At 47.6% G+C, this 26,242-nt stretch overlaps 1 protein-coding gene and 1 long non-coding RNA gene across 2 annotated transcripts; one reads left to right on the top strand and one right to left on the bottom strand.

Annotated features, from left to right (window-relative positions):
* Nucleotides 1–1,057: 1,057 nt before the first annotated feature.
* Nucleotides 1,058–10,792, top strand: LOC142823292 (C-type lectin domain family 2 member D-like). The gene is made up of 5 exons (XM_075914202.2): nucleotides 1,058–1,407; nucleotides 1,949–2,038; nucleotides 4,982–5,190; nucleotides 7,485–7,591; nucleotides 9,114–10,792. The coding sequence occupies exons 1-5, from the start codon at nucleotides 1,326–1,328 to the stop codon at nucleotides 9,226–9,228; spliced, it is 603 nt and encodes a 200-aa protein (XP_075770317.2). The 5' UTR covers nucleotides 1,058–1,325; the 3' UTR covers nucleotides 9,229–10,792.
* A 5,409-nt stretch (nucleotides 10,793–16,201) lies between these two features.
* Nucleotides 16,202–23,574, bottom strand: LOC142823295 (uncharacterized). Its single transcript, XR_012898561.2, has 4 exons — nucleotides 23,290–23,574; nucleotides 21,242–21,329; nucleotides 19,102–19,239; nucleotides 16,202–16,321 (listed from the first exon to the last, which is right to left on the bottom strand). It is a non-coding gene; the product is annotated as an uncharacterized LOC142823295 (long non-coding RNA).
* Between the last annotated feature and the right edge of the window lie 2,668 nt (nucleotides 23,575–26,242).

The raw sequence follows: 26,242 nt of genomic DNA, 5'->3' as shown, positions 1-26,242 counted from the left end.
TCAAGCCCAGACTTAAAAACCTCTAGGGATGGAGATTCTGCCACCTCCCTCGGGAACCCAGCCCAGTGTTTCATCACCCTCCTAGGAAATAGATTTTCTAATATCCAACTTAGACCTCCTTTCGCCCCAATTTGAAGGGCTGTACACTTACACATTTGCTTTCCTGCCATGTTTCTGGATGTACAGGTGTGTCTGTCCGCACCTCTGCTAAGGAATCCCCTCCCTCTCTCAGGGGAAACAGGGTTGTTACTCAGCTGGCCCAAGAGTCCTCCTGAGTGTGTGTGTATAAGTGTATGTGTGTATGTGTGGGGAGGGAGGGCTTTGTCAATGTGCGGTCGCCCTCCTACCCACTAAGGTGTGGGGCTGTCGAAGCCACAGAATAAGCTGCAAAGAACAGGAAAGGGGGGCAAGTAGGAGGCTAGAGGGGGGGACCCAGAGGAAGCAGGGGAAGGAGGAGGCCAGAGAGCAGGGCAGAGCGGCAGAGGGGCTGCGGGGAGAAGCAGGACAAGACAGGAGAGCCAGTTCTAGCCCGGGGGCGAGGGTGCCGCCCTGATCTCCCCCCAGCCCTCCTCCAGTGGTGAGCGGGGAGGGGCCGGACGCCCCGAGCAGCCCCGGGGGGGCGGTGGTCGGTCGGGGCGGGCTGAGAGTCCGGAGCATGGCGGGGATCACGGCGGCCGCTCTCCCAGCGGCTTCTCCTCCCACCCGCGGGGGACTTTCCGCGGGCGGCGCCTCCTCCCTGGGCTGGCGGCGGCTCCCGGCTCTGCCTAGTGCAGGGCGGCTGCTGGGGCTTGGGCTGCTCCTGGGCTGCGGTGAGCGACGCGTCTTCCCCGGGGGCCGGTGTATAGGCAAAAAGTGAAACCTCTCAGTTTTTGTGACCGTCACAGTTTCTGTCATACATACATGACATTCGGTACAACTGCTCAGGAATTGCTACCTTTGCTGGATGGTTGCAAATTAAGGTTGCAAATTCAGAGGAAATGTGTTCTTTGGTAGAAAAATCTCTCAAAAATCTCTCAATTTGTTTTGCTCGCTACAGGGGCTTCCGCAGAGCTACGGAGCCTGCTCGATGCACCTAAATCGTCCCTCGGTCGCACAGCCCTGTAGGGAACAGCTCTGCAAACTGCTGGGCTGAGAAACCCCAGATCATCCCAAGCCCCTGTCTTGGCTTTCGGCTTTGCTGCTGCTGGATTACACACGCCCAGCCCCTCCAGCGGTGTCTGGTTTTGACCCACGGAAGCTGATGCCCAAATAAATCTGTTTTGTCTTTTCAAGGTGCCACCGCAGGACTCCTGGGGCTTTCAGCCTGAGTGCAGGGAAGAGAGACCATGAAGCCAGCAGCTGGGTCTGCTGAGAGCAAAGCGCGGCTGCTGCAGGAGCCGGGACCCCTGAAGGGTAGAGGGAAGCGAGGTAATGGGGCGTCTCTGCCTGGGACCCGGCTGAAGATAGACAGACTGATCCAGTAGCAACGGCCCAACCCCTGTCGGTGGGCAGCAGGGACTGGGTCCCCAGGGGTTCTCCGGGTCCCAATCCCTGGCTCCCAGTGCCTGGCTGGCACACACAGAGGTGGTCGGGGGCTGTTTGGGCTGATGGGTCAGACCCCCTGTGGCAGCCCTGGCCCCTCTTGGCCTGGCTTTTTCTCCCCACAGGCGCGGAGCAGGTGTGGGGGCAGCTTAAGCACCTGCCCCTGGAACATGTGGGTCCTTATCTCTGTGCCCTGAGCTCACCGGCCTGGTGCTGGCCTGGCTGGCAGTGCCCAGGGGGTGCTGGGCTGAGGGGGGAGGGGCTATTCTGCCAACCCCAGTCTGCCTGAGCCCTTGGGTGCCTCTCCCAGAGCATCTGGAGGGAAGCGCGAGGGGCAGAACGAGGCGTGTTCTGGGGCAGCCACAGCCCTGGTGCTGTCAGTGAGACGCAGCTTTGTGTCCCGGCCTGATGGATCCCTCTGTTTCAGGATCTCGCTGTAACTACAGGACGCATACTGTCGCCCTCACAATTACCCTCGCAATTGTGTCCTCTGCTTTGGTTGGTACTGTCCTGGCAGGTGAGTTCTCAGCCCTCCCCAGCCCCTCTCTGCACATCCCACCCCCCCGGGGCTGCCCCAGTCACAGCGTCTCCTCCTGGCCTGTCTGGCTCCTGCCCCTGGGACAGAGGTCTCCTGGGGGATGCTCCTCCCAGAGCCACCTCCTGCCCTCTCCCAGGCCCTGTCCTGGGCACTCACTGTTGCGGGAGGGTCTGACTGACACTAGCCTCCCCCCCAGTCCATCTCTGGGGACTTGGGGTCCTAGGTGACTATTGCTGGGTCTCTAACACCATCACTGATGCCCATGCAGGGTGGGGTGAGGTGGGGTGGGGGCAGGGCAGAGATGAGCTGGGCCCTCTGCCTGTAGCCTGTCACCCTGAGAATTTGCAGGTAGAAGGCAGCCGGGGATGAAAATGACCATGAAATAAGAGTTCATGACTCTGAGGCAGAGAGGGGGCGAACTTTGGCCCACGGGCCACATCTGGCCTGTCAGACCCTTTAGTCCGGCTCCCACGCTTCTGCTAGGGAGCAGGGTTGGGACTTGCGCTTGCCGGCAGGAACAGAGGTGAAGGCCTCTCCCCTTCTTGTGTTGGCAGCGTGCGTCCTTACTAGCAGCGCTTGCACCCACACAGAGCTGGGTACCATGCACGGAAGAATAGGCACCCAGCAAGCAACTCGCCATCATCTGGCATAGGGAGTTTGGGGGAGGTTTTCGCAGTGCCTCATGGGGCCAACACGAGCTGTGCTGGGGTGATGAGGACCGTGATTTCCCCATCCCATACAGCTGTGATTTGCATCCCTTATTTTGGACCTCTTTTTAAAATCCCCATTGCATGCCTGGCTTATTACCACAGAGCCCACTAACCCCTCTTTCTGTCCCCTGACTGCAGACATGTTATGGGCCATTCTGTATGCCAACTACTTCTGCTAAACAATCTGTTCCACCTGGCATTCTGCTGGGAGACCCTTTTTGGTTGTCTTTGTGGCTCAAAAGCTGCTCTCTCCCCCCAACAAGAATTGTTCCAATAATCGTGGTTACTTCACCCACGTTTATCCCTTTATTATCTTCCAGAGATGCGAATGGGATGGGAAGAGTGTTATAATCCCATAGCAGGGGACTAGATCCTCTGTTTTCCCCCCAAACACACAACAAATATTTATTGAACAGTTCTGCCTTTTCTGCATTACTTTTGATAATTCCACTAACAACAGTCAGGTTTGTGGTCGGGATTCTTTTTGTTCTTAATATTTTAAAAAACCAGAACTGCTGCCTGTCCTAAACTCTGCTGGCTGCAGACTTTTGTGGACGGCATACGTGGTCCATGGGTTGCAGGTTAAGAACCACAGTGCAGCCCCTGCCTGCTCCCTCAGCAATCCTGTCTGAGACCTCTCTAGAGAACAGGGCCAGAAGCAGAGCCTCTAGTGAAGGGGCTGGACAGCTTGGATCCTAGGTCCCATCATGCAGAGTTTGCTCAGCAGAGCAGACGTGGCCTTGGAGCCTGCCCTGTTGCAGAACAGCCCAGAGCCTGATGCTGTAGCCGTTATAACTGGCGTCCAGCTGTGTGTTGTGCTACGTGGGCCACACGGGGCTGTGGGTTGAGAGCCACTGTTCTTTGCCAACACAGTGAGGAGGAGTCGATTCCTCCCCTTCCCCCTATAGCTAGCTGAGTTTCTTACAGCCCCTTGGCTCCCTCACGGCCTCTAAGCAGCTGTTAGGAGTCTGAGATGTGGCTCTGATGAGGTTGTTTCTATAGAGAGTGCACTGATTAAGTTTCCAGATGATACCAAGCGGGGAGGGGTTGCAGGTGCATTGGAGGATAGGGTCATAATTTGAAAGGATCTGGACAAACTGGAGAAATGGTCTGAGAAATCTAATAAGATGAAGATTAATAAGGACAAATGCGAAGTGCTCCACTTAAGAAGGAACAATCCGTTTCTCACACACAGAATGGGAAGTGACTGTCTAGGAAGGAGTCCTGCAGAAAGGGATCTAGGGGTAATAGTGGACCACAGGCTAAATGTGAGTCTGCAGTGTGACACTGTTGCAAAAAAAGCAAACATGATTCTGGGATGCATTGGCAGGAGCATTGTGAACAAGACACAAGAATTCATTCTTCTGCTCTACTCTGCACTGATTAGGTCTCAGCTGGACTATTGTGTCCAGTTCTGGGCACCACAGTTTTGGGCACCACATTTCAAGAAAGATGTGGAGAAATTGGAGTAGGCCCAGAGAAGAGCAACAAGAATGATGAAAGGTCTAGAGAACATGAGTTTTGAGGGAAGAATGAAAGAACTGGGCTTGTTTAGTTTGGAAAAAAGAAGACTGAGAGGATGTGATAGTGGTTTTCAAGTATCTAAAAGAGTGTTACGAGGAGGGGGGGGGAATTGTTCTCCTTAGCCTCGGAGTACAAGACAAGCAATGGGCTGAAACTGCAGCCAGGGAGGTTTAGGTTGGACACTACACTCCTACCTGTCAGGGTGGTCAAACACTGGAATAAATTGCCTAGGGAGGTTGTGGAATCTCCATCCCTAGAGCTATTTAAGAGCAGGTTAGACAGACACCTGTCAGGGATGGTCTAGACTAGTGGTTCCCAAACTTGTCGGCATAACCCCTCCTTTTTGATAAACCGTCACGCCCTCCACCCCAATAGCAGCAAAACTTGAGTAAAAAAATAAAAGGAACTGACTGGTGCTGAAAAACAAAAATAGCAGCAAAACTTAGGGTGAGGGGCTTGATGGGGTGGGGGACTGGGTCGCTTCGCGCCCCCTCTGGAATTTCTTCATGCCCCTCCAGTTTGGGAATCCATGATCTAGACGGTGCTTGGTCCTGCTGTGAGGACAGGGGACTGCACTCGATGACCTGTCGAGGTCCCTCCCTGTTCTAGAGTTCTATGATTTGTGTTCTCAGAGCAGGTAGACGTATCTCACCCGTCTCTTAACCCTGTGGTGGTGTTTCATTTTCAGTGCTTCTGTTCACAAGATCTTCAGATCTAGTCTCCTGTGTCGTCCCCTCTCCGGGCTCCCGTGCTGTGCCCTATTGCCTGGAGGGGTGGGTCGGGTACGGAGGGAAATGCTACTATTTCTCAGAGGAAGCGAAAAACTGGGATGCTAGCCAGCACTTCTGCTCCTCGGTCACTGCTTCTCTGGCTGGGATCGACACCCTGCAGGAAAAGGTGAGACACGGGCAGGTTCTTTGTAATGGGCTTGGCATGGCCAACAGGTCTGCAATCTGGGCAGATTCCTGCTCCGGCAGTGTGAGTAGAAATCTCCGGGGGAGGGAGGGTGTTTGTCACTGGGTCGCAGGCCAAAGAATGAGTGATTTTGAATCCCTGCCCTTGTAGCTCTGTGATCAGCACAGGCTTTTGATGGCTACAACTTTGTAGCTTCTCGGGCTGCCCTGCCAAACTTTGGGATTTCTTGGCAACCAGCCAGGGCGCTTGGAGCTGGTGTCTGAGTCTCTCCATCCGCCCCTTCCCCCCCACCTCGGAGAGACCCAAAGGAATCTGGGGGTGGGGGAGACAGGGCAGCAAAGCGCAATGTGGCTGAGCTGGGAGAAGCGGGATTGTGAGCAGTAGCTGCTGTTGCAGAGAGGAGAGGACCGATTCCCCTGCTCCCAGAGTGCAATGCAGAAATCACCCCCGAAATTGAGACACAAGCTAAGGCCTAGTCCTGCGGAATCTGACCAATTCTGAAGCAGTAGCAGCTACAGTGGCTACTGCTGTAGCGAACCAGCCACGTTCAACCGGCCAAATAGCCCCGAGGGGGTCGCGGCTGTCTTCCTGGTGGGCGTTGCAACATTTTTATCCGGGCCAGCTGGCATTTTTCCCCAGCTCAGTGCCTGCCGCGAGGGCAGAGGAGTGGCAGTGGAGCAGACTGGTACTTTAAATTAAAGGGACCGCAACAAAATGTTCCCAGCTTTTTTTTTTTTTTTTCCTCAACAAAATTTTCCTGTTGAAAAGGTTGAGCACCACTGAAATGTCCAACACATCAGATGCATGTGGCTACCACAGGCCTAGTCTATGCTAGAAGGTGTAATTTAGTAGGGCCGGGGACTATACTCGATGACCTCTCGAGGTCCCTTCCAGTTCTAGGATTGTAGAATTTCTTTTAAGGGTGTCCCCTTTTGGTTTCTTACCAGAGTAGTTACACTGATGTACCCCCTACTGGTGGCCATGTTACACCAGTGTAAAGGTGCCTTGGAGCAGTCTAGCTTAGTCCCTTCCCCATACGTGTACAATCACTTCCGTACCAATGTCTGTACAGCCGGGTTCATGGCGATTGTAATGCTGTCGCTATAATGGTACAACTTAAGCGTTGCAATTCTTGCGTGGGGACAGGCTAGTTAGCAGAGGCTTGGCCTAAGCTGCAGGGTTAGAGTGACATCAGCTGCTGTGGTTCAGGCTAATTATGCACCTGCGCTACAACCCGGCTCATGCCGATGTAAGTGCCCTAGTACGCCGACAGCATAACTCCCCTTTCACCGGAAGGGTAGCGCTTTTGTCAGAGTCGGTAGGACAAGGCAGCCTCACCATAGACCAGTGGTTTGTGACCTCTCTGCGCTGAAAGTCGCTTTTTGAATTTAAGGCCATCCCAGGGTTTTACCCTGCTTCTTCCCTGCTGCCTCACACCTTTGCCGAAGCCAACTCCATCCCCCTCCCCACCTCCCATGCTTGCTTTCCCCCCACCCTTGCTCGCTTTCATCTGGCTGGGCCATGGGGTGGAGGTGATGACGCAGGCTCTGGGAGGAAGTTTGGGTGCAGGAGGAGGCTTCAGGCTGGGGCAGAGAGTTGGGGTGCAGGAGCAAGGAGGGGAATTTGGCCTAGCTTGGAGCCTCTTTCTGAACCCAAACTCTCCCCCAGAGCCCATGCCCCTCCTTCCCTCCTGCACCCCAATGTTCTGGGAGGGAGTTTGGGTGCAGGAAGGGGCTCCAGGCTGGGACAATGGTTGGTTCAGGACAGAGGGAATTTGGTAGCTGGCACAGGGGATAGGGGTGTGGGCTGCAGCTGAGAAGCATTTACCACAGGTGGCTCCTGGTTGTCAGCACAGTGGGGCTCAGGTGAGCTCCCTGTGACTGGACCCTGGCAGTGCTGGCTGAGTTCACATTCTGTGTGGCCTCTGCAGGTGGAAGGGGGAGGGGTCTCCCTGTGCTGCACGGGGGCTCAGAGCCTGCAAGTGCTGCCCCCTTTGGCTGAGGCTACATGAGGGGGCACCAGCTGTAAGCCTACATGTTAACCATTGCCCCACACTTGACTTCAGTGCCCCACTTCAGTCAGTGCAAGCACACCTCCTGACAGCGTGTTCCCCCGGCAGAAGGAAGGCAGCACGGACCCCAACAGTTTGAGTGATTGGGGTGGCTCTAGGTCGATCTGAATTAAAGTCGACCCATTTCGCAATGTAGACAAGTTCTGAAATTCCCCACGGCACATGATGGGGCACATACGACCCTAATATGCCCTGTCCTGTTAAGGGTTTCATGATGCGCTACGCTGGCCATGTTGAGCACTGGATTGGCCTCCGAGGAGAATCCGGCCAGCCCCGGACATGGGTGAATGGGACCCAACTGAAACAGCAGCTGTGAGTCCATTTTTCTCTTTGCTTTCCCAGGGATCCATCGCAAGTGATGGAAATATTAGCTCGGGCAAGCCCACAGCTTCCCGCATTATAGCTTTCAGTGTTTAAACCCAGTGCTGAAAACAGGGCTTCACTTTTCTGTGGGCAAGAAGCAGCATGTGCCTCTGGACTTGGTCCATGTTCCCAGTGCCCTTGTGGTAGGAGTTAATCTCTGGAGGATTGGGTCCCGGGTGATGCATGTTTGGTGTGAAATGGTGATGCTAGAAGCTCTTTGTGATTCTTCGCTGATCGGAGCAGCTGCTGCACTTACCTTGCGCAAGAGCGGTGCCCTGCCTAGGTCTCACTTGACCTAGAGCCTCAGGAGTTTGGTGCCTAAATATTTCTATTGATATGAATGGAAATTATGGGTCTAAATATGTGCGAGAATCTGGGTTACTTATCTGAAAGTGCTAAAAAGACGTCTGATAATGCTCTGTCCTGGCGCATTGGAGTTTCCATGCTCTGCAAACTCAGGTAGGCATTGCTACATTAGCTACTCTCTGTGTCTATTTATCAAGTTTGTGTCCGTCAAAAAGGGTAATTCTTCCCACCCCCAAATAGCTGAATATAGCAGTGCCATGGAAAAGTTCTGGTTGGCCGAGCTGCCAAGAGCTGGCCTGTTTCTGCTCTCTATGTCCAATGGTTGCCTAAAATGTTTCCTTCTGTTCTGATCCTTGGTTGCCAGACTGGAATTTGGAGTCGGACCTATGCTTAACCATATGCAGAATACCTAGCTTCATAGAGCACCAGAGAATTTGGATCACCACTGAATTCTAATGTCCCCTCTCCTCTTCCTAGCCCTGTTCTGTGACTCTGCTTCTTCCGGAGAGGATCCAGTTAACTTAAAGTGACAACCAGAGCTATTAGCACAGGCGACCCAGCCCCTCTTCCAGTTTTGCTGCTATATTTGTTTGTTGGCCTCAGTCTGTTCCTTTGTTTGTCTGTTTGGTTTTGGTTTTTTTTTTGCTCAGCAAATGTTGCTGCTATTGGGGGAAGAGGGGTGTGAGGCTTTCTCAAAAATCAAAAAGGGGTCATGATGCCAAAAAGTTTGGAAACCACTGTATTAGCAGAACCTGTGCCAGAGCCATTCAGGTGGTAACGAAGCCATTTCACAGGCATGTCCCGACCCCAGGTTTGTCCTGTCAGTTTCTGAATCTACCCTGTGAGTCAGCAGGACCTGAGTTTAAAATTTGCTTGAAAAATATTTCATTGGCGTGTTGCTGGAGATTAGAAAATCACAGCTCTACAAAATGTCCCTTCTGCTGCAGCCGTCGGGCATGGGGCACCAGTTTCATAGCGTTGCCTAGGATTTATGGGGCCCGAAGGACGGCCCTGTTTGGAGTGACTGCTGGTGCAGAAAGGGGGAACTCTGGGAAAGCCGCAGCTCAGCTTCACTATCAATACATGTGCAATGCCACCTGACTGATGCGGGTGGAGGGGAAACAAACATTCAGCTCCTGACCAGCTCCGTGACTTAATTTTGCAGGTTTGAGGGAAGAGCGGAAGGGGACTGCTCCTATTTGAGCCATGGCTTCGTGCGTTCTTCAGATTGCTCCTCGTTGAGAAACTGGATCTGCAGCACACCTGACAGATACTTATAGGGAAAGGAAAAATGCAAGTGTGATATAGTCCATGAGTGTGTGCTTGTATGATTGTCTTAACTGGGCTATGCTTTATGCAAGGTGTGTCCAAACCCATGATTCTAAATATTGCCATTTACTCAATATGACTACTCTGTTTGTATGGAGGCATCATTTTTGCAGCGAAACTTCGGAATATGGCTCTGTGGAGTTTTATTTTGTGTTCCATTCTTGTTGCTTTCGCTGCTTTTACCTCAAGGACTACAATAGGCATCCGAACAGCTTAATGTCCCATCAGTGAGAATATTTAATTGCGAACAGGCCTTCTTGCGGGCATGCTATGCAGGAAAAACAGCACAGCAGCCCAACGCTGGGGCATATGAAAATGCAAAAAGGGAGCTATGCAAAAATGAGGAGGTTAGTTAAACAGAAATTACAAGGTACTGGGCAAAAAGCAAAATCCCTGCAAGCTGCATGGAAACTTTCTAAAGACACCATAATAGGAGCTCAAATTTGGGGTGTACCTGCATGTTTAAAACTTAGAAAGAGGACCAAAAAAGTGCCACCGTGGCTTAACAGCCAAGTCAAAGAAGCAGTGAGGGATAAAAAGGCACTGTTTAAAAAAGTGGAAGCTAAATCCTAGTGAGGAAAATAGAAAAGAGCATAAACTCTTTTTGAAGAACAGTTAGTCAAAGATTCAAAAAGTAATAACAAAATGGTTTTTAAATGCATCGGAAGCAGAAAACCTGCTAAACTGGGACCAATCCTATTCAACATATTCATAAACGATCTGGAGAAAGGGGTAATCAGTGAGGCGGAAAAATTTGCAGATGATACTAAACTGCTCTAGAGGAGACGGAAGAGCTTCTAAAGGAGCTCCCAAAGCTAGGTGACTGGGCAACAAAATGGCAGGTGAAATTCAATGCTAATAAATGGAAAGTAATGCCCATTTGAGAAAACAATCCCAGCTATACATATATAATGACGGGGACTAAATTAGTTATCACTCAAGTAAGATCTTGAAGTCATTGTGGATAGTTGTCTGAAAACATCCACTCAGTGTTCAGCGACAGTCAAAAAAGCAAACGCAATGTTAGGAATCATTAAGAAAGGGACAGAGAATATCTTATTGCCTTTATATAAAAGCATGATATATCCACAACTTGAATACTGCATACAGATGTGCTCACCCCATCTCAAAGAAGATACCTGGCATTGGAAAAGGTTAAGAAAAGGGCAACAAAAATTATTAGGGGTATGGAACAGCTGCCATCTAAGGAGAGAATAATAAGACTGGGACTTTTCATCTTAGAAAAGAGGAGACTAAGGGGCGAATGTGATATAGTTTAATAAAATTGTGAATGGTGTGGAGAAAATGAATAAGGAAAAGTTATTTACTTGCTCCCATAACACAAGGACTAGGAGTCACAATGGAATTAGTAGGCAGCAAGTTTAAAACAAAGAAAAGGAAGTATTTCTTCACATAATGCACAGTCAACCTGTGGAACTCCCTGCCAGAGGATGTTGTGAAGGCCGAGATGTTAACAGGGTTCTCCACCCCCACCCCCATCCCCGAAAAAACAAACCTAGATACATTCAGGAAGTTAGATCTACCAATGGCTATTAGCCAGGATGGGTAGGAATGGTGTCCCTAGTCTCTATTTGTGTGCCAAAAGCTGGGAATGAGTGATGGGAGCAATCACTTGATTCCCTATTCTGTTCATTCCCTCTGGGGCACCTGGCATTGGCCTCTGTTGGGACACAGGACTAGATGTAACTTTGGCTTGACCCTGTATGGGTATGTCTACACTACCACCCTAGTTCGAACTAGGGTGGTTAATGTAGTCATACGAACTTGCAAATGAAGCCCGGGATTTGAATTTCCCGGGCTTCATTTGCATGTTGCCGGGTGCCGCCATTTTTAAATGTCCGCTAGTGCGGACTCTGTGCCACGAGGCGTACAGCTAGTTCGGAATGGGAAGCCTAGTCCGAACTAGCTAGTTCGTGCCACGTGTAGCCACGGGCACGGAGTCCACACTAGCGGACATTTAAAAATGGCGGCACCCTGCAACATGCAAATGAAGCCCGGGAAATTCAAATCCCGGGCTTCATTTGCAAGTTCGTATGACTACATTAACCACTCTAGTTCGAACTAGGGTGGTAGTGTAGACATACCCTATGACTGTTATTTTGGCCATGTCTAAACTGCCACTTTGTTGCGCTACAACTATCTCACTCAAGGATATGAAACACCCACACCCAAATGCAGCAATTTACAGCACTGTAAAGCGCTGGGCACTAATCCCCTTGTTCAGTGGCCAGACTTTCTCTTTAAGGCACTGAAATAATATCTAGGGTGTGAAATTATTATTTGTAACCAGTTTTGTAGCGACTCTTTCCTTAATTGAGGTATTTTTGTAGTGCCTGCTTTGCTCTGTTTTCTACCACTTTAACTGCTTACCATGCACCTTTTCATAATAAAAACTGTTTCTTATTTATAATATTACCCAGTTTATGTAATTTCTAGCGTGCGGGAGGAAGATGAAAGGCTGGGCATGTTTTTTTCACATTGAGAAAGAAAACGAATGTCCTTTAAATTTTGGATTGTGCCCAATGTTCTCTCTAATTTTTCCCCTCCATGTGCAGAATAAATTGTGTGTCCTGAGCCATGTGCAGACCACCATTAGAAACACATGTTGCTGGCTGTGGAAGTTCTGCTAATGAGCTGGGTGGCACCTGAATCTCTCTTGGGTGGCTGCCCAGATGCTCAGCTTACAGCAATGTTTCTTAAACTTTTTAAGACCGAGGAGCACCAAACAATAACTTTCTTTTATGAGGAACAGCAAGGAATTTTTGTTGAGAAGAGAGCAAAAAAAAGGGGTGTATGGGGGGGTGAAGGGTCAGGGTGGAAAGTTATTGAGGGGGAAAAAAGGGTCAGGGGAAAGTTATTGAGCAAAAACAAAAAAAAGTTGCCCCTTTAAGGGTGGCCATTTTGAATTCTGTTCTCCGTGGCACACCTCTGAGTGCCTCGTGGCACACTGGTATGCCACGGAACACAGTTTAAGAAACACTGGCTTACAGAGAACACTGGTTTTGTGCCCCAAAGTGGGGAAGGGTGAACATTTGGTTGCTGGAGTAAATTCCCTTAAGCTGAGTTTTCCTCAAGCTCTTCTCAGCATCTGTTCTTCGTCAGCTGGGTTCAGCCCAACTTGGCTGGAAGGCTTGGCTCAGCAAAATGCGGATTAAAAGGGGGGACTGAGATTGACACAATTGCTTGACTCAATGGTGTCCTGTCACAATTGCTTCTAAACTTGTCCACCTGATTTCCCTTTCCTCCAGCACAGAATCTTAGATGTGGGTAATTAAATGGCATTTGTTCACCTAACTGGTCAGCTGGACACACAACTACCAGACCAAAGGAACTGGATCAGAGCAATCAGACTTAGAGGCTAGTTCTTAACATTTAGCCCAGGCGGAAGAATTCTCAAACAAACCAAAAGAGCACTTGGGTATCTCAGCCCACCTCTGCTACAGCTTTTGAAAATTAAACCGCTCACACCCAAAAATATGTGCACACCCATTAAGATCATGCTAAGCAGAAAATGTCTGCTTCTGTAAATACCAAGATATAGGAAAGTAGATCCTGTTTTGAAAGTAGACTTTTAAAATAATAAAGCCTTGAAAATTAAAACAAACATAGAAACTCTTAACATTATTTTACCATGGAGGATTCTGTATAGGCCACTGTTTCTCAAAGTGTTCTGTGAGCCTTCACTTTTGTTTACCCAAGGGGCCATAGCCATGGATTAAAATGAAGATACCCGGGGAAAATAGTTACCAGGTCTTTCATGTTTCTTCCAGAATATTTTTAAGGTAGGAGGAGGAAATCAGGAGGTTTTCCTTGCCTTGGTCTACACTAGGGCTTTATTTCAAAATAACACCCCCTTAGGTCAAATTAATAAACAGCAACCACACTATCAAGCCCATTATTTCGAAATAACAGGCTGCTTCTTCCAAAATCTGTACTTCTGTTTTCCTCGAGGAATAACACTAATTTCAAAATAGCTATTTCGAAATAGCAGTGGTGTGGATGTTCCGGTGCTGCTATTTTGCAATAACTACTCCCCCAGAGCCATTTGAACTAATTGCTCTCCAGTGTTGCTGGGGCTCGAAGTCTGAGGTACCACGTCCCCATTAATGGAGCCTGCCTTGGACTCATTTCAAGGCTTCCCTGTAGTCTGGACACACTAACTGGATTTTGTAAAATCAGGAGTTGTTGAATTTAGTTATTTCTAAATAGTTTTTTAGTGTAGACGTGCCCCTAGAGAATAATGGCACATAAGGGCACGAGGAACAGCCATATGATACAGTTTAGGGCACTACATGTTTTTACTTTGGCATCTTCTGGATGTGTGCATTCAATGCCTTCAAAAATCAGAAAAATAGAGGCAGAGTTGTCTCCGTAGTGATCCGAGCACCTTAACATCTTTTGGAGGAAGATGTTTTGGGTTAAATAGTAATACGGATAATACACATGTGCATGTACATTGTGCTTTTTTTTAACTCAGTGATTTCTTTCATTAACACAACACAGCCTGATTCCCTACTGAGACCTGATGTTCTCATCATCTATCTTGCTGGTGAACTTGCGTTCTTTGGAAAGTTCGACACCCCAGATGGTGCAGTTTAGCACTTATTAAATCATTTGTTCTACTTGTTTCTGGACTCTCAGTTGCTGTTGCTCAGAGAAGAAAGTAAAATGGTGCATTAAAAGTTAGCACTTGGATTTGTATTTCCTCAGCTTTTTTAAGCTTAACCAGTAGTGAGTGTGTGGATGGGGAGACCTCCAAGGAAGACCATGAGTGCTAAGTGTTAAATGACATTGGAAATTAAGAAGAAAAAGCCACACTTATTAAGTTACAGACTGTCCTCGCTATAAGTCCAAGATACGTTCCAAAAAACTTGGACTTACAGCGAAACAACTTAAAGTGGGGAATTTTTTCCCTAAAGCTGACTTCCATTTGTGCAACTTGTTGGTAGTTTTTTTTTTTTGCGTGACTTAAAAGTAGGGAATGGGAGGATTTATATCCGTTCCTACAAGTACCAATGACTTTAGTGCAGAACCGACATATACCGGGGTAATTTACAGTGGGGACAGCCTGAAATATTAAACCTAATGCCCAAACCTACCACTAGTTGGTGCTGTGCTACTAGTAATGCCTGCCTTCATGTGCAAAATGAAAACTGAAGTCCCTTGTGTTCATAATAATCCTGTGGCCTCGCATCAGCTTGTGTCACAAATTTTTCCCCTTTAAAATCTCCCTAAATGTCACTAATGGTGACAGCACGTTAAATTTTTTTTTGAGCACTTCATGATTCTGTCTCCTCCTCCATTTTCAGCTGCTAAATTTAATTAAAAACATAGGAAAATATATTTGGAATATATCTCATAAGCAACAGTTGTAGTCATGAGTTTGTATGACATGAGAATTGCCTCGGTTCTTCGCTATTGTGTACTGTTGTGCACTGTTAAACCAATGTTAAGTTTCACCCCCAAAGGGTGTTGCATATTAATAGTGAGTGAAGAGAATCCTATATCTGCAACATAATTTTTTTAAGTAGTAGTTTGAGATCCAAGGTACTGCGGAAAAAAGTTTATTTAGTTTGTACTGTACTTACTGGGAGTTACCCTATGTGGCCACTAGATGTCGCTACTTCTGCTCCCCACTTAGTGATACTGAAGGTAAGTGAACTAAAGAGATCATAAACCACTGGTATACACTATGGGGGTGTGTCTACACAGCACCCAAAACCTGAAATAAGATATGCAATTTGTGCTATGCAAATTGCATAGCTTATTTCGCGTCTATTTGAAATAGCTTATTTTGTCATTGGGTGCTGTCTACACAGTGCCAAATTTCAAAATACAGGGCTATTTTGAGCCATCCCTTACTCCTCTTACAATGAGGTTTACAGGGTGGTGAAATAGTGCATCCGCTATATTCTGAAATAGTGGCCGCGTTCAAAAGACGCGGGGTAGCTATTTCGAGATACCTTTGCTGTGTAGACATACCGTGGAATAAGTCCAAATTAAGATATGCAACTTCGGCTATGTTAATTGCGTAGCTTAAGTCAAAGTATCTTAACTCAAATTTGGGGGCCATCCACGTTGCGGGAGATTGATAGGAACATACTCTCTCTTTGACTTCCCTTATTCCTTGTGGAAGCAGGACTACCAGCATCGATGGGAGCGTCCTCTCAGTGCAATTTAGCATGTCTTCACAAGACCCACTAATTTGAACTGTGGAAGATCTACTGCGGCTGCTTCAATCTTATCTGTAGTGTAGACATGGCCAAAGGTGTGGCACATCTAGTCTGCTACGCAGAAACCAAGAGCATTTGGACTGGCTACTTTGATTTTCATTAGCAATGAATTCTGCCAGTCAGTATGAAATCAGGAAAGGAGCTCAAGAATGAAAATTATTTCTAAGTAACGGCCTTGCTGTGTAGACGCACACTTTATTTTGAAATAACGCCGCCATGTAGACATAGCCTAATGTGCCACAGGACTGGTCATTGTATTCATTGGTATGCATGTGTAGAAAGAAAATAGTGTTACAAATACAATGCATTTGTAAATACAAAATGATTACTTTAAAATGCTATTAAAGAACAGAACATGGTAAAACCAGCCTGATGAAGTAGCGTCTCTAAAGAAATAGGATTATGTACAGCATAATATGTTACATACATAGTGTGTAAGTAGCTTGAGAAAGTGTTTGGGCTGTTGCTATTTGCTTAAGAAATTAAATGTCAGTACAGTGAAAATATGAAGGCTCAGATCACCAGCTCAATATAGTTTATCACATAGATCAATTACACTTCGACTGACTTGCACGTCAGTGACCATGACCATGTTCAGAAATTCCCTGTCTTGAGAAACCTACTGTGAGCTCCTGTCCATTTCAGAATCCAGTATAAATTTTCTCTGGTTCTCTTCATCATCCTCAATGGCCCGGTTCTTATTCATTTCTTCAGCTCCATTTCCTGAGGATCACACTGATCTCTTTAGTTGTCTTGACATTGGATTTGTTAGGGTGTATCTACACTGCATCTGTAGGTCGAAATAAGATATACAATTTGAGCTAAGCATATTGCGTATCTTATTTTGATCTAATTTCAAAATAGTTTATTTTGAAATCTGGCGTTGTCTACACAACACCGAATTTTGAAAGAGAGCACTATTCCGAAACGTCCCTTAACACTCTTAACGTTGGAATAACATGCCCTTTATTTCAAAATCTATTTTGAAATAACGAGCACATTTAAAAGACACGGATTAATTATTTTGGGATACCTCCAGTATCCCAAAATAGCATCACCGTCTAGACATACTCGTATATTCTTCTCTATGTCCCCCAGCTTCTGGTCTTGCTTCTAGGACCTTCTGCATCTAACTGAGCCAATAGTTATTTTCAAATCCCATCTTTTCTCCCTAATTTATGTTAAACTTCTCTAAGTCTCCCAGATTCCATGTGTTGAGTCATTCTTCCCCAGAGTCATCGAGTAGTCCTGTGGTACCTAAGGATATGTCTACACTACAAGGGTTATTTTGAGATAAGTTATTTCAAAATAATAACTACCGAAATAACTATTTCAAAATAGCACATCAACATGACATGGAAGCCTCAAAGTAGTCTGAGACAGCCTCCTGTAATGTGGATGTGCTACCTCAATTTAGAACCCCAGAAAGCATTGGGGAGTAAAACTTTGAATGTGTCTGGGGAGGAGCTATTTTGAGATACCAGTAGTGTGGATGCTTCATTACTATCTTGAAATAGCAATTTTGAAATAAGCATTATTCCTCAAGAAAGAGGGTTTATTATTCCGGAATAAGAACTCTGTTATTTTGAAATTATTTTGAAATAACAGGCTTGCTGTGTGGATGCTCACCTTGTTATTTCAAAATGATGCTGTAGCGTAGACGTGCCGTTAGACACTAGCAAAAATATATAGTATAATGAGCTTTAGTGGGCAAAATCCACTTCATCAGATAAGCTGGAGTGGAAATAAGAGAAGCCAAGAGATATATAACTGAAAAAAATCCACTGTTAATTGTAGGTCAGGAGCTAATTAATTCATCTGGAAATATCCCATTCTTAGCTTTTGATATAAAAATGCAGCTGTTAAAGGCAGGGGAGACTGCCTGGCAGTCAGTCAGGGATGTAGGGGGAGGCCTGGAAGAAGGGTGTTTTGTGGGGGGACAGACTGGCAGTTAGGCTGGGATTTGGGAGGATAGGTTGGCAGAGGGGGGCTCTGTGGGGGACAAACTGGCAGTCAGGGATGTCGGGAAGGGACTGGAAGAGGGGGGCACTGTCTGTGAGGGAGAGACTGGCAGTTTGTCAGGGATGTGGGGGGATGGGCTGGCAGAGGGGGGCTCTGAGGGACAGACTGGCAGTCAGGGATGGAGGGGTGAGCTGGAAGAAGGGGTCTGGGGGGGACAGACTGGCAGTTAGGAATGTGGGGGGAGGGGCTGGAAGATGGGGTCTGTCTGAGGGGGACAGACTGGCAGTTATCAGGGACATGGGGGAGGGCCTGGGAGAAGGGGATTTGTGGGGGGACAGACTAGCAGTTAGGGATGTGGGGAGAGCAGCGGGAAGAGGGGGGCTCGGTCGGGGATGACACACACTGGCAGTTACTCAGGGAGGTGGGGTGGTGTGAATGGGTCTGGAAGCAGCAGAGCAATTAGCGTATACGTGGGTTGGGGGACAGACTGGCAGGGATGTGTGGGGGAGGGTCTGGGAAAGGGGGGGCTCTGTGGGGGACAGACTGGCAGGGATGTGTGGGGGAGGGTCTGGGAAAGGGGGGGCTCTGTGGGGGACAGACTGGCAGGGATGTGTGGGGAGGGTCTGGAAAAGGGGGGCTCTGTGGGGGGACAGACTGGCGGTTTGTCACAGAAGGGAAAGGGACTGGGGTCTGTCTGAGGTGTGGGTGTGTGGGGGAGGGCAGTTAGCCTGGCAATTGGGTGTCCCAGTGGCGGGGGGAGGGAAGCTGCTGGCAGAGCCAGTTTCTGTGGGGCAGGGGCTAAGGGGCAGTGGCACTAAGGCAGATGTGAAAGGGGACGTTTGTGGCAGAGACTGGGCCTGTTAGTGAGGGATGGGCGTATTGTCAATAGGAGACGTTGGGAGGATTTGGCGAAAATGGCGATCGGGGCTTTCTTGCGCAAAACCGCATCTAGATTGGCACGGACACTTTTCCGCAAAAGCACTTTTTGCGGAAAAGTGTCCGTGCCAATCTAGACGCTTTTTTCCGCAAATGCTTTTAACGGAAAAACTTTTCCATTAAAAGCATTTGTGGAAAATCATGCCAGTCTAGACGTAGCCACTGTCTGGTTCAAAACTGGACACCTGGCAACCCAAAAGGGGACAATGGGGTACACTGTCTCCAATTCTTCTGCCACGCCATGGGTGCTATGGTGTGGGGGAGGGAGTATGGGAGACAGAGCCTGTGGGATGGGAGAAGGAAGTGTTCTGGATGTATTCAGGAACAGCTTGCCTTGCAGTGACATGTAAGGAGGCACAGTCATGGTACAGTAATTAATTTGCCCTGGATGAAAAAAAATTAATGGGTGAAATTCCATGGCCTATGTTAGGCAGGAAGTCTGATTAGGTGAACCCAGTGGTCTCTTCTGGCCTGTGATCCAAAAAAAATACAAATATTCTAAACAGGGTGTTTCACTAGTTTTATTTTATTTTATTTGTCTGTAGAAAAGCTGCATATGAAGAACAGGGAAGGTGCCTGGAGCAACCACAGGTAACAACATTTCCTATGTATAGCACTTGTGCAGTGCCTGAGATCCATAGGGATGTAAAATACTTAAATACATTTCCTTACTATTGTGCGTATTCTATGCTGTGATTCACGCCTGCGGTGTTATAGAAGCAACAACCGTAATCCAGTGCTAAACTCTATACCCATCAGTGCTTATCCTGTCTGGCCACTAGATGTTGCTGCTGATGCTCCCAACAGGCCCTGCACAGTAGAAAGGATAGAGAAATGTCTCATTCATGCCATGAAGCTATCAGCCATTAGCAATTAACCAGTTTCTAGGTGGCCCATCCCTGCCTAGGTAACAGTTGGGTGGTGTTCAGGAGCTCACTTGGTGCAGAGTTTAACAGAGAAGTGTTACAGCAGCTGGAAGATTCCAGTGACTTGAGAGACTCCCCTAGAGTAACTACACTACTAGAGCCTGCAGTGGAGCCCGGGAGGGAAGGGGGCAGCTGCCTGGAGACCTGGTGGTTTAAAAGGACCAGGGACTCCCGGCTGCGGCCGCCACAGTGGCAAGATCCAGAGCCCTGGACTCCTTAAATTGCTGCTGGACCCCCAGGTGAAACACATCCTGCAGTCCTGGCAGCACTGTCTGCCCTGGACTCTGCTCCGACTGAGGGCCACGAGCCAGGGCCTTTCCTAGAGGGGAGTGGGATCTGTGTCTACCCCAGGCATTCCCCCCCGCCTCTTCCTACCCCTGTTCTGTCCCTGCTCCACCCCCCACTCTTCTTCCTGCACCTATTGCACCCCTTCTTAGAAGCCCTCTTCTCCAAGCTACAGGACCTGCGGGGTTATTGGGAGGCTTAGGGCCAGCAGCAGGGGTCAGGCTCCCCCATAGTCAGGCAATGGAGCGACTCAGCCCCAGACCTCTGTGCTCCGTTCTCCCGAGCCTGCGTCACTCTAGGGAGCATAGTGGGATGGGGCCAGAGCGCTGTGCTTCTCCCTACTGCAGGGAAGTGGAGCAAAGCAGCTGGGAGATAGCAGCAGAACAGGGCAGGATGCTGGGCCGCCCCACTTCCTGTGGCTCCTGCTGCTGCGATGAGCACAATGGGACCAAGCCCTGTTGACACCCCATGTAATACCCTGGGCCACCCTGAGCCTGCGGGCTTATCTCAGTATGGAGGGCTGTCCTGTCTATAGGATAGTTGCCCAAACCATCCTATGGATGGGACGGCTTTGCCCAGAGCTGGCTTCCCCCAGGGTCTAGTGAAGTCTCATCAGCCCTGCTCATGTACATATACAGTAAAACCTGTGTTATCTGGCACGCTGAGGGATTAGGGCGTTCCGGTTATCTAAAAATTCCGGTTATCTGAGGGTTCCGTCAACCTAGGAAAAACCAACAGGGGCCACCAGTTGCCCGGCCCAGCTCCCGCTGGCTGGATCATAGCGGTGTGCCGCAAGGCTGCGCCCAGCCCGGGCCGAATCAAAGCACCGCACAGCCTCACCAAGCTCCTAGAAAATTGGCCGGTTTCTAAAGTTTTCTGAATAGTTAAGTGCCGGATAGCGCAGGTTTTACTGTAGCTTGTTCTGATACAGGAAGAGGAATAAACTATGTCACTGTAAGGCACCTTCTCTCTGGTCATGCTGCATCCATACTAGGGTTGCAGTGATACAGTAGAGGCCAACACATTATAGATGAAAAGTCAAAATAGTGGTGGATACAGAGCAAAGAGCCAAGGGAAAAAAGGTTGTCAGGCAAAAAAAAAAAAAAAAAAAGAGCAGAGAAGGCATTGCCTTTTAAGGTGTTTTAAGGTGGCCATTTTGAAGGCAGCCATTTTGAAGTCTGCACCGGCGTTCCATGCAGACAGAAACACGCTGCTCCTTTCTGAGCCACAAGCTGCAGGTACCAGTGTGGGAGCCACAATTTTTTTTTTTTTTTTGAAGAGCTGTATGCGGCTTGCGAGCTATGGGTTGGCTACCCCTGCACTGCTTTAACTGTATTGGCTAAATACACGCCATGCTGAAATAGTTACACTGGTCCAAAGGCTGTGCAGAACAGGCCTTATGATGGGACACTGATGCACTTAATAAAAATTCCATCCCTAATTAGTAAGTGTTTTAAAATATGCGAAGTGCTGAGTGCACTAATTATTCTTTCTGAGGTGGGAGGTTGGAGATGTAGTATTGTTTAATGATCCTGCTCCTTCTGTTTTCTCTATTGGTTCCTAGCATAGCTTTGACGATAAGAAAGAAATGTTAGACACACCTGTACTGACAGGGTCCGAATCAGGGCATAGGTCCACAGCAGAGATGCCATCTCTGCAGGGGTCTGTGCTGAGAAACCACACAGGAAGCTGACACCCGTGCATAGACACAAACAAAAAGAAGATAATGCAACAGTTAATTAGGTTGGAAACCTCAGAACTTCAAAACGAGAGATTATATTGTGTACCCAGAAAACAAAGTTAAACCAAAGAATCATCAAAGAATATGTAGCCCATATGCTGGAGCAGCCCCGTAGTATAACAAGAAGTCAGAAGAAGACTTTAACCGCAGTCAGGGGAGCTAATAGCTTTGTTGATCTCTTGGGCAAATTGGGGGTGGTGGCTCTGTGCTCCTGGAAGGGGGAAGGCCAGAGCCAGGCTTATCCATATGCAGAATATGAAGCTGTGTAGGGCACCTGAAAATTTGGGACACCCCTGGGTCATACTGTTCACCCACCTGCCTTTTCCTAGTCCTGCCCTGTGGCTCTGCTTCCTCCGGAGAGGGTCCAGTTAACTTAAAAGTGACACCGTCTGCCAGTGCTCTGTGGCAGAGCTAGTCGGAGAGCAATGAATCAATTTAACAGGCAACTGCCAGTCCAAGATACATACTGCCAGTTTCTGAATGTACTGTGTTAGTTGAGCAAGCAGTTGTCCCCCTGATCCACAACCTCTTCCCCCCCTCCTTCCCATTGTCAGGCATGACTAAAGTACTAGAGATAGGTGGAGTTTATTTTTGTACCAGTGCTAGGAGAACAAAATAATGTAGGGCCTACATTCTTTCAGTAGTACCATTTTAAAATTAAGGACTGAATGTTTATTTTAAATTTGAAGTTCTTTATCTGGCTACAGTAATTTCAGCCCCTGATCTTCTGCCTGGACATCTTGACTTTGTCTCTCTATTCCTGTTCTTTCATTCAGTATTTTCCATGAGACAATGTTACAGCCCACACTGAAGCAAATATAGCTGTGAAAAGCTCTCTGCTTGGTTTCAGAGAAAGGAAATGGAGGGTTTCAACAATTAAACTGTTCATGCCAAAATTCTCACACCGCAGGCCCTGCAGCTCTTCAACCCAATTGCATTTTTTACAATACACAGAATAAGCTTGAAAATCTAGTGCAGGAAAAACCAAGTCATCTGAAGGGCATTCGGATTCCTAACACTGTCATTGGGTGTAAGGCGTGGTTGTTTGCAGAGAAGCTATTGTTATTTGTTAACTGAAAAGACCTGTTACCACTTGTTAACCAGTATTACGCTACCTGTATTTGCTGCATGGTTTTGCAAAGCCAGCAGAACAATGTTTTTTTCACTAACTGCTCTGTTCATGTTCACAAACATCTTCACAGACTAACTCACTTTTTGAGACAACTCTTCTGTCAGCTGTCATTCCTCCGACACTAGCATCTCCCCTGAACAGGAGTACATTATTTTGTGGTAGCATGTTGGCATTGTGATGGGAACAGGTGCTGATGTTCTATGCAGTATGAGTTGGTTACTGAATGGATCGTTCCTGTCAATGACAGAAAGACTCAGTTCTACTTTGACTCATTGTGTACAGATACATTCCACTGTAGGAGCATGTGCACCCAATGCACTCAATTCAGAGACCTTTCCCAGCAGTATCACTAGTCAGTGCATATACCTCTGCTGTCCTTGTGCACTGATCTAATGATATACAGAGGCACGGCTGTCACCTCTGTTGCAAGAATCACAGGTCCGATGATGCATACCCAAGGGGGGAAGGACAGAACCAGGTGGAAAATTTTAGCAAATAAAGGATATTTATTTATGACAGTGATGAATTTATAGTATTTATTTTATGATTTTTAATAGACCGTGTTAATGAACGTACAGTATTTATTATATTTATTCTACGATTTCTAGTTAAACGTGTCAGAGATATAAGGATGGGAATGGCGAGGGGAATAGTCTCTATTCTAACAATATCCAGCTACACTAATTAAATAAGAGTGATAACTACAAACTCTATGTACTACCCAAAACAACTACAACACTAAGCTTATACAACAAAGAAAATCAAATCATACCTACCAACTTAAACAGCACATGGAACATTTCACAGATATCGGTTCGGTTGCGATGACCTTGGTTACGCCCGAGAGTTGGGGGAGGTGGCTGGTTGGTTGATCAGGCCAGCAGCGCTTTGAAGTATACGGGAAGGCACACGCACGGTGGTACGTGTGTTGCGAAGACCCCCTTGAGTGAACTGTGCGATGGGTATTTATCCCCAAATCTGCACATCGCTTTCCCGCGCTTGCATATTACCATATATGGCCCAATGGTCACCAAGTGGGGGGGGGGGGTCTGTGTCTCAGGGGTTGGGCCGAAACTGTGCAGGTTTCATGTGACCAGCTAAACTCCGCAGTTCTCACGCCAAGGTGACGGGTGGGAGAGTCTGAGGCTATTTTCCCCTTTTCACACTTTCCCTTTTTCTAAAGGCAATGGTATGCAGGAAGGGTGCGGCTGGTTTCTCCGGAGGAGTACTGCAGCCTACTATAGCAAGAGCGGCCTGGCCAAACTTTTTTACTGGGGGAGCAGGTTTTTTTCTAACAACCACCCCTCAGATTCTTCTTACCTCCTATGATGAGAGTTGGAGATCTCTGTGGCCTATGAACTTTGCTTAGCTCGCTTTAACGAGAGTTTCTCTTACTGCATATAGTTCACATGAGTATAATTTAGCTGTTTGGAGGTGGGGGAGTTTGCCATGCAGAAATCACCAAGATTCCAACACAAAAGTTGACTAATTTGCTTAGGTGAGGGACGTGTAAGGAACAAATCTCCTATTTGCGCCTCATTTCCAAGGAGGACAAAGAAGCAGAGGGATTTCCATCCTAAAAGTCATCTTCTTGAAAAGGGGAGGTGTCTCTCAGAGCCAGACTGGGACCATTGCAGAGTGGAGAGCTTCTCCATGGGGAATGGCTCTCCAGCTGTCCTGCCTCTGAAACAGGATGTGGATAAGGAACACTTGTTTAGTTGTTTTCCTCTCCTGGGCTACGTCTACACTGGCCCCTTTTCCGGAAGGGGCATGGTAATTTTTGAAATCGCAATAGGGAAATGCGCGGGGGATTTAAATATCTCCCGCCGCATTTAAATAAAAATGTCCGCCGCTTTTTTCCGGCTTTTAGAAAAGCTGGAAAAGAGCGTCTACACTGGCCCCGATCCTCCGGAAAAAAAGCCCTTTTCCGGAGGATCTTATTCCTACTTTGAAGTAGGAATATTTAAATCCCCCGCGCATTTCCCTATTACGATCTCAAAAATTACCATGCCCCTTCTGGAAAAGGGGCCAGTGTAGACGTAGCCCTGCTGTCTCCTCACAGTGCTTAGAACCAGCTGAGACTGATAAACTGTCAAGCTGCATCTACACTGCAGGCTTTTTGCACAAGAACAGCCGTTCTTGCTCAAAAACTTGTAGAGTGTCTACACTGCATGTGCATTCTTGCACAAGTAAATTTACAGTAAAGCACTGGAAAACAGGGCTTCTTGCGCAAGAGTGATTCCTCTCCCCACAAGGAATAAGCCCTCTTGTGCAAGAGCTGTTGTGCAGGAAGGCAGTGTGGACAGGCAACAATGGCCATCAGAGCTTTCTTGCACAAGACAGCATCCACACTACCATGAAAGCTCTTGTGCAAAAGCACATGACAGTGTGGATGCGCTCTTGTGCAAGACCTTTGGTGCAAGAACTCTTACACAAAACAGTTCTTGCACAAGAAGCCTGCAGTGTAGACGTAGCCCCACAATCTTGTTCTTTTTTCCCCACAAAAAGGCCCTAAAAAAGTCCTCCAATACCGACTGGTTGTAAGTACTGACCTCTGGGAGTAAGTGCCATCACGACCAGTGTTTTCACTTTTACTGGCGAGATCTTTAATCCAGCACAATCAAGTGTGGTACCAGCATTGTGGTCACCGTGTACTACTACCGCACCATCAGTTTCTCCTGCCTTCTGTGACACAGCTCACATCAGCTCCCTATTAGCCTTCTGAAAAACAACTTTTAAGAACACAAGTAGGCCGGTGGCACCATAGAGACTAACACAAATGTATGTATAGTATCATGAACTTTTGGGGGCAAAACCCACTTCTTCAGATGAGATGATCTTGAGTGGAAAAAAAATGAGCGGGGGAGGACCCTCAGAGAATAAGAAGGGAGAGAGGAAAGAAAAAAAAAGTATGTCACTTGTAGTCTTGGTGTTAATGGGGCTAGCTGAGTAGGCGGGACTTCGCTTTTAATGTCAATAGGGTGTTGAATGTAAGGAAAGATGGTGTTGTTATGTTAACCAATTCAAGTCTTTGCTTAAACCAAGTGAGAAGGTGTTAAATTTGCATATGAAAGTCAATTCTGATGTAAGATAAAAACGTAAGAAAGCCCGTATTGGGGCAGCCCAAAAGTCCGTCTAGCCTAGTATCCTGTCTTCTGACAGTGGCCCATGCCAGATGCCCTAGAGCAGTGGTCACCAACCAGTAGATCAAGATCTACTGATAGATCTTGGAACCTTTGACAGGTGATCCTGACAGCAGGGCCGCATTATGACTTTCGTGGGCCCTAGGCACTTTTGCCTTCATGGGTCCCTCCCACCATAATAATATGAATATTAAAAATTATTTTTGATATAACTTTAAATACTTCAACATTTTTTTTCTGTTTTAGGCAAAATTTAATAGATTTTCGTGGGCCCTAAAAATTTCATTTTTTTCTGATGTGAGAAAACAATTAAAACATTTTCTTCGACCCTAAAAGTTCATTTTTTTCCTTCTGATTTTAAGAGAAATTAAAACATTTTCATGGGCCCCTAAAAGTATTGTGGGCCCTAGACACTGTGCTACTGTGCCTAATGGATAAGTCAGCCCTGCCTGACAGGTTTGGCCGGGAGGCTATCAAGTGCTGGCATTTCCTCTGCCCCTCTCAGCACTGCCGTGCTGCTCCTGTCCTCTGCCTTGGAGGTACCCCTCACTCCCGGGATCCTGCTGCTTGCTGTACTGGGCACTGG

The sequence above is a fragment of the Pelodiscus sinensis genome, chromosome 19 (assembly GCF_052426305.1).
Source record: "Pelodiscus sinensis isolate ZL-2025 chromosome 19, ASM5242630v1, whole genome shotgun sequence".
Classification (NCBI taxonomy): Eukaryota; Metazoa; Chordata; order Testudines; family Trionychidae; genus Pelodiscus; species Pelodiscus sinensis.
This window is presented reverse-complemented; position numbering and strand designations above follow the sequence as displayed.